The 7,622-nt window shown below is 41.2% G+C and overlaps 1 protein-coding gene across 1 annotated transcript in view; it reads left to right on the forward strand.

Annotated features, from left to right (window-relative positions):
• Window positions 1-7,622, forward strand: part of KIF16B (kinesin family member 16B) — a 284,700-nt gene that overhangs the window by 47,012 nt on the left and 230,066 nt on the right. Inside the window, exons 7-10 of the mRNA XM_024752697.1 lie at window positions 23-165; window positions 1,663-1,831; window positions 2,018-2,149; window positions 3,285-3,460. Coding sequence (XP_024608465.1) covers window positions 23-165; window positions 1,663-1,831; window positions 2,018-2,149; window positions 3,285-3,460 — 620 coding nt within the window. The remainder of the gene's footprint in view (window positions 1-22; window positions 166-1,662; window positions 1,832-2,017; window positions 2,150-3,284; window positions 3,461-7,622) is intronic.

A 7,622-nucleotide genomic window follows, 5' to 3' on the forward strand; every position in this document is an offset into this window, starting at 1 on the left:
TTTTTTTTTTTTTTTTTTTCAGATTTATCCAAACATTTAGTACAGAATTATGGTGATGTCGAAGAGCTTATGGATGCAGGAAACATCAATCGGACCACCGCTGCCACAGGGATGAATGATGTCAGCAGCAGGTCTCATGCCATCTTCACCATCAACTTCACGCAGGTGAGGGCAGCTGTGGGGTGGGGGTGGGGGGGCTGGCTCTGTCCCTGAGGGCTTTCCCGGCTGATTGGCACCAGCTGAGGACCGACCTGTGGTGAGCCAGGAAAAGCAGAGGTGGCCGACTGCCGTTTTCTTGTTCATTAGACTTGAACGTGTGCTGTGTGCTGATTTCTCCGCGGTTACATTTGAAATCAACCTGATGTATACCCGTAAGAAATATTTAGCAGGCTTCTGCCGTGTTCTAGACATTAAAGAACTTGCTTTGTGCTTAATTAAGTCCAAGTTTTCATCGTTGCCAGCTCTGCGGGAGATAACAGGGTTGCCAGGCAGTGCAGCTGGAGGCCAAGGTGACTCATCGTGGTCCATTATGGCCCTGTGGAACTCACCCGCAGCGCTGCTTGTGATAATTAGAGAGATACTAAAGGACAAGGGACGTCTTTAAGTGTTAATGTAGGAATTCATTATGATCTGGAGGTGGAGCGCATTTTGAACGTGTGTAAATGACTCAGGGCAAATACGTTAACACCCAGACCGAGACCGGTGGAACGGATGAACATAAAGGTGTTGGGTCCTCTCAGTGCTTCGCACATGTTAGGAGTTTGGCGAGGACCTGGCCTGTATTAACCATTGAACACATCAGATAGAAAAACTTAACCTTTCATTAATGAGGAGGCTCAGAGAGCAAAGAGGATGAAAAAAGTCTCTAGGGTCAGTCGGAACAACTCCTGATAAATTCTCTACAAATTTACCTTTCTTTAGACCTTTTCTTTTGATTTACTGTCGTTTACTGGGTTTTTTCCTCCTGTTTTCTGGTTAATGTGGATTAGGATGTGGCCGTCCCTAGTTTCTAAGAGGCTTGCTTTTCGATCACAATATGGTAATTCCTTTTTGGCGTTTTGGTTCAGACTGTAAAACGTAGGTTAAAAGTCTTTGGGAAAGTAAAATTTCGGTAGAGTTCAGAATCAAGGAATACAGAATTTAAGATTTTCACTATTTTATAATTGTGAAACAAATCGAATTTTAACATCGAATAACGGCTGAGTGATCTTTCAGATAATTGTCTATATTTATCATATTTTGGAAAGCCATTGTGCTTGTAATGTTGCAGATTTGGATGAGGACAAAACTAATTATTTGTTTACTTATATTTTTCTTTGTGGAATGCCCCTCAGGGCCTAGTTTCCTCATCTGCCGTGGTCAGACTCAGCCCTTTTGAGAATGACAGTGATTTGGGTAATGGAATCCGTAGTTCTTCAGAAAGTTTAGGAATCACATATGGTAGGCTTCTATTGTATTCAGTTTAATTTTTGTCATTAGGAAGAAGGCCAATGAAACAACAAAATTAAAAAAAAAAATCTACCTTGAGAGACCACAGTGAGGAGCGGAAAATGATTAGAATTTGTGTTATAAACACATAAAACATAGAAAAAATGTTATATAAACATATAAACACTGGGGCTCTTTATACCTCTTCCACTTTGCTTTTATATTTCACCACAGGCAAAATTTGATTCTGAAATGCCATGTGAAACCGTGAGTAAGATCCACTTAGTCGATCTTGCCGGAAGTGAGCGGGCAGATGCCACTGGTGCCACCGGGGTCCGGCTGAAGGAAGGGGGGAACATCAACAAATCCCTCGTGACTCTGGGAAATGTCATTTCTGCCTTAGGTGGGTTCATACTTGTCTGCTGCTTCTTCTCGTTCTTGGTGGTGTCATAGCAGCGCGGAGCACTTGGGTTTAATGTTTGTGTCACAAACCGGAGTAATAACCTCAAGGTTTTTTGAAGCCGAATTAGAGAAAAAAATCTTTAATGATTGCCTTTAACTGCCCCCCCCTTTTGTTTTTCTCCTACAGCTGATTTATCTCAGGATGCAGCAAACCCTCTTGTAAAGAAGAAGCAAGTTTTTGTGCCTTACAGGGATTCTGTTTTGACTTGGTTGTTAAAAGATAGCCTTGGAGGAAACTCTAAAACTATCATGATTGCCAGTAAGAATTTTAAATTCTTTTTCTTCAGCCTACAGTGTTTCATGTGAATTAACTGTAACTACTGAAGTTTAAAATGTCTCATTAGGAAATAGCACCTTTGTATTAAAAAAAAAAGGTTTTCTGTTCTAAAGAAAAGCACCTTCTGCGATCCAGTCTACAGTATTGTATTATTGACTCTTTTTCCCTCTTCCTAGTTACATTAACTTGCCATGTTCTTGGTTATGCAAGCCGACGTCCATGGGGAATGATTCTTAGCTTTGCTGAAAGAACAGGACAGAAACTTCTAACGCTGCTAACTCGTGGGAGAAAATCATTGTAGGGACATAGAGTAAAAATAATTCCACTTTTTTTTTTCTGTTTCAAAGCAGAAAATATGGAATTTAAAATTAAGAATTGAGAGGAAAAAGCCCAGTAAATCTAGCAAATAATAACAGTGATATATGTCTATCTTTTCACTAATTAACAGGAAGAAGCAGAAAAGAGGAAAAAAATGTGCAAAGGGGAGGTAACTGTTGAGGAGAACTCAGAAATGCTTTTCCTCCTAACCACGCCCCCATGTCCTTTCCATGTCCCTGTGTCTCCCTACACCCATGCCATGGAGTCCCTGTGGAGGCAAGGGCTCTACCTGGGGGTATGCACCCTAGACGTGGTTGTGTAGTCACTTAAGCCCTGAAGTTTGTTGGCATTGGGGTGTGATTGATTAACCAGAGCTTTAGGCAGAAAAGAATTAGCTGATCTACTGACTCTTTTCAAAAATTACAATGCTCTGGAGTTTTACAGGTGGTAGGTTTTGCCAGAACTTTTAAAAGGATTTAAATTTCTACTTTACATTGGAAGCGTACATAGTTTTGAAATCCTCTTCTTATATTTTCAACGGAGAAAACTCCCTAAGCTGCAGAGGAGATTTGGTTAGATGGCTGATTCTAAACTTAAAAAGAGCGAAATGGCATTTAATTTCGTATAGTGAGCACTTTTCCTATGAGTCCTAGATAATTTTTAATATTCATGACTGTGGCAATGAATATTTAGTCTATCCAATGACCTGGGGTTAATCAGACTTTTAAATTACAAACCAACTTTGTGTTAAATGAAACGGAGCGCCGGATAAATTACTTTTTGAATTCATTCTTCACAGCCATTTCACCTGCTGATGTCAATTACGGAGAAACCCTAAGTACTCTTCGCTATGCAAATAGAGCCAAAAACATCATCAACAAGCCTACCATTAATGAGGACGCCAACGTCAAGCTCATCCGTGAGCTGCGAGCTGAAATAGCCAGGCTGAAAATGCTGCTTGCTCAAGGGAATCAGGTTGGCTTTTTCTGAGACTTGTGGGTAATTTTCTTTGAGTAATGGCACCAATTTCTAGATCTTAACGAGGCACTTATCTCCGTGGTTGTATTGATTTGAGTAAATAAGTGCTAAGTAAAGCTTTGAATGAGTTTGCCGGCCTTTCCTTTACAGCACGCTCCCGTTGGCCTTTGCATTCATTATGTGCTCCGTGTGTAAGATTTTATCCACTAAACCCAAAATGATTAACTATCTAATAGTTATCAATTACGGATGGACATTTAGCATGCAATAGGATTAGCAGCATAATCTCCGTTAGTGGAAGGAAATCGAGGGGCTTGAGTAATGTTTAAGATTCTACCCAAGCATTTTATGACTTGAAAATGTATTTTAACAGAATGAAAGACTCGTTTGAGCACCTTCCTGAATCTCTGTTTTGTATCGCCCATTATAGAAGTGGTTATGGTGATGCAGGGACACGTGTGACATCCCTGTGGCCTGGCTCAGGCGATTTCCCTGGGTCTTTGTTTGATTGTTGAAACTGCCTCACTTCAGGATCTCTTGGGATTTTTGTGAAGGAGCCTTGTCCTTTTGTGTTTTTCACAGAAAACTTCCTTATAATCTGCATGGTGCACGTACTGAGCTGCATTCTGTGCTCATAGTGTGGTCCGTGCTGTTAGGTTTGGGTACTATAGTGAGAGAGAATCAAGGAGCACTTTTCATTTATTTATTTTTTAATTCTATTTGTTTATTTTTTCCCTGTTCAAACTTTATTCTTTTTCTTCCTTTTTTTTTTTTTTTTTTTTTTTTTTTTTGTACGCGGGCCTCTCCCTTACCGCAGCATGTGGGATCTTCCCGGACCGGGGCACGAACCCGTGTCCCCCGCATCGGCAGGCGGACTCTCAACCACCGCGCCACCAGGGAAGCCCTATTCTTTTTTTATAAAATTTTAATTAAAAAAACAAACAAACAAATTTATTTATTTATTTATTTTCAGCTGTGTTGGGTCTTCGTTGCTGCGCATGGGCTTTCTCTAGTTGTGGCGAGAGGGAGCTACTGTTCGTTGCAGTGCGTGGGCTTCTCATCGCGGTGGCTTGTCTTGTTGTGGAGCATGGGCTCTAGGCGCACGGGCTTCAGTAGTTGTGGCACGTGGGCTCAGTAGTTGTGGCTCACAGGCTCTAGAGCGCAGGCTCAGTAGTTGTGGCACACGGGCTTAGTTGCTCCGCGGCATGTGGGATCTTCCCGGACCAGGGCTTGAACCCTGTCCCCTGCATCGGCAGGCGGATTCTTAACCACTGCACCACCAAGGGAGTCCCTTAATTTTAATTTTTATTGGAGTATAGTTGCTTTACAGTGTTGTGTTAGTGTCTGCTGTGCAGCAAAGTCAATCAGTTATATGTATACATGTATCCCCTCTTTTTTAGATTTCCTTCCCATTTAGGTCACCAAAGAGCATTGAGAGTTCCCTGTGCTGTACAGCAGGTTCTCGTTAGTTATCCGTTTTATACATAGTAGTGTATATGTGTCAGTCCCAATCTCCCAATTCATCCCATCCTCCCCCATTTGGTATCCACACATTTGTTCTCTACATCTCTGTCTCTGTTTCTGCTTTGCAAATAAGTTCATTTGTACCGTTTTTCTAGATTCCAAGGAGCACTTTTTAAAACGTTTGAGTTAGGGAGTTCCCTGGCGGTCCAGTGGTCAGGATTCGGTGCTTTCACTGTTGCGGCCCTGGTTCAGTCCTGGTTGCGGAATTAAGATCCCATAAGTTGCATGGTGTGGCAAAAAAAAAAAAAGAAAATTTAGGTTAAATTGGAGTTAGAAATAAAGATACAGTTCTTCCTATTTTCCTAACCCCATGAATGGATGTCTGAAGTGTGTCATTAAAAAAACCCAAAACTTTTCTTTAAATGCACACTGCTCTCTCCAGAGCAGCTTTCCCTTCAGGAAAATATGGCCCTCGAAGTCCTTGACATCCCGTGAGTGGTTTGACCTGTGAGAATATCGACAGGCCGAGAACCTTGCGGACTTTCCTGAGTCCTGGAACACACCCAACAGTGCTGTCCCGTAAGCTGGTGGACTGCAGTGGGCCAGGACTTGCTCTGCACCTAAAGATATCTCCACATACATTGTACTTTTTGATGTGGAGCTTTCCCGTGTGTGAAAAGAAACCGTTAGCACAGAGTCCAGCTGCACGTGATGTTGTCAGGCTTGAATCACTTATGGCACGAGCCACAGTAGTCATTTTTAGTTATACCCCTTATTATTGGGATCTTTTTTCAATGTTTTAACAACATTTATCTGAAGTAAATATGTAAGGATCATCTAAACTACTACATGTGAAGGGAAGTACTTGGAAAATTCTTGGTTTAATTTCTTGTACTTACTATGTTAATAAGTTATGAGAAAAGAAAGATCAGCCTTTTAAAATTAAACTGAGGAAATCCTCGAAAGGAGCTTTATCACATGGACAGAAAAACTTTATTAAAACTTTTACACATTCTGTCTGAGGAACGTCTTCAGAGGTGTTGTATATGCCAGTTGCCTTATACTTTGTGATCTTTTGTTGTCTTGTTTCTTTCATAGCCAAAGACCACCACAGTCATTAAAGGATTATTTTTGTTACTGTAGTTTTGGGAGTGAGGATGGAAAAGATAGTTGTCTGTTTTAGGATAAACTGAAGATAAAATTCTTTGACAAATTTAATACATTACAATAAAAACAAGAGTCCAATTTAAAATAATTTATCACACTGTGAAGCTAAAAATTGTTGTGAGACAATACAGGCTTATCCAAAACTAATTAAATTTGTGATGCTCAATAAGATAAGCAAGTGTTCTTTTTTTTTTTTAATAAAGGTAACATTCACAAGTTCCTTATTTATTTATTTATTTGTTGGCTGCGTTGGGTCTTTGTTGCTGCGCATGGGCTTTCTCTAGTTGTGGTGAGTGGGGGCTACTCTTCGTTGTGGTGCGTGGACTTCTTATTGCGGTGGACCACAGGCTCAGTAGTTATGGAGCTCAGACCACCACACAGTGTCACCACAGGCTCAGTAGTTATGGAGCATGGGCTTAGTTGCACCGCGGTATGTGGGATCAACTTCTTATTGCGGTGGCTTCTCTTATTGCAGAGCACGGGCTTCTAGGCATGCGGGCTCTAGAGCGCAGGCTCAGTAGTTATGGAGCATGGGCTTAGTTGCACCGCGGTATGTGGGATCTTCCCGGACCAGGGCTCGAACTCGTGTCCTCTGCATTGGCAGGTGGATTCTTAACCACTGTGCCACCAGGAAAGTCCAGCAGGTGTCCTTAAGTGTAAATTTTTCTAGTGACATTGGTCTATTCCCACAATATCCTATTGCAGATGCTGCCATGATTCACTGAAAATGCTACTCATATCAGAGTTCTGTTTCGGGGTTATTTGTTTAAGTACAGGCAAATAAAAGCTCCTACTTTTAATAATTTTATTTGCTTATGCAGAATGCCATGTGTATCAGAGTTTCAAAGCACAATTTAAGTACGGCAGAAGATTCTGACACGTATTTGCTTCTCCTACTACATAGATTACAGACATACAGATATATATGTAGTGGTTTATATTCACACATATATGTATATATACATACATGTGAACTCTTCATTGAAGAATTATACGTATTATAAGTATACGTATCAGTGAATTTTCACAAGCTGCATTTACCCATCTAACCTGCATTCCATCAAGAAACAGAACGTTACCAGCGCCCTAGAAACTCCTCTTCATGTTCCTTTCCCAGTGCTGCCTGCCCTTCCCCTCAAGGGTAACCTCTGTCCTGACTTCTTAAGGCAGAGGTTGGTTTTCAGTTTTGCCTATTTTTGTTCTTTATATAAATGTAATCATGTCGTATATACTCTTGCTCTCACTTTTACATAAGGTCAAATTTATGGAATTTAAAAACATAGGCAGGGAGATTGGTTCAAGAGTAGAGGACGTTCTCTCACTCCCTCTTGCCAGAGCACCGGAATCACAACTAACTGCTGAACAGTCATCGACAGGAAGATACTGGAACTCACCAAAAAAGATACCCCACATCCAAAGACAGAGGAGAAGCCACAATGAGACTGTAGGAGGGGCACAACCACATAAAATCAAATCCCATAACTGCTGGGTGGGTGACTCACAGACTGGGGAACACTTATACCACAGA

Source organism: Neophocaena asiaeorientalis, unplaced genomic scaffold (genome assembly GCF_003031525.2).
Source record: "Neophocaena asiaeorientalis asiaeorientalis breed wild unplaced genomic scaffold, Neophocaena_asiaeorientalis_V1.1 scaffold528, whole genome shotgun sequence".
Lineage (NCBI taxonomy): Eukaryota > Metazoa > Chordata > Mammalia > Artiodactyla > Phocoenidae > Neophocaena > Neophocaena asiaeorientalis.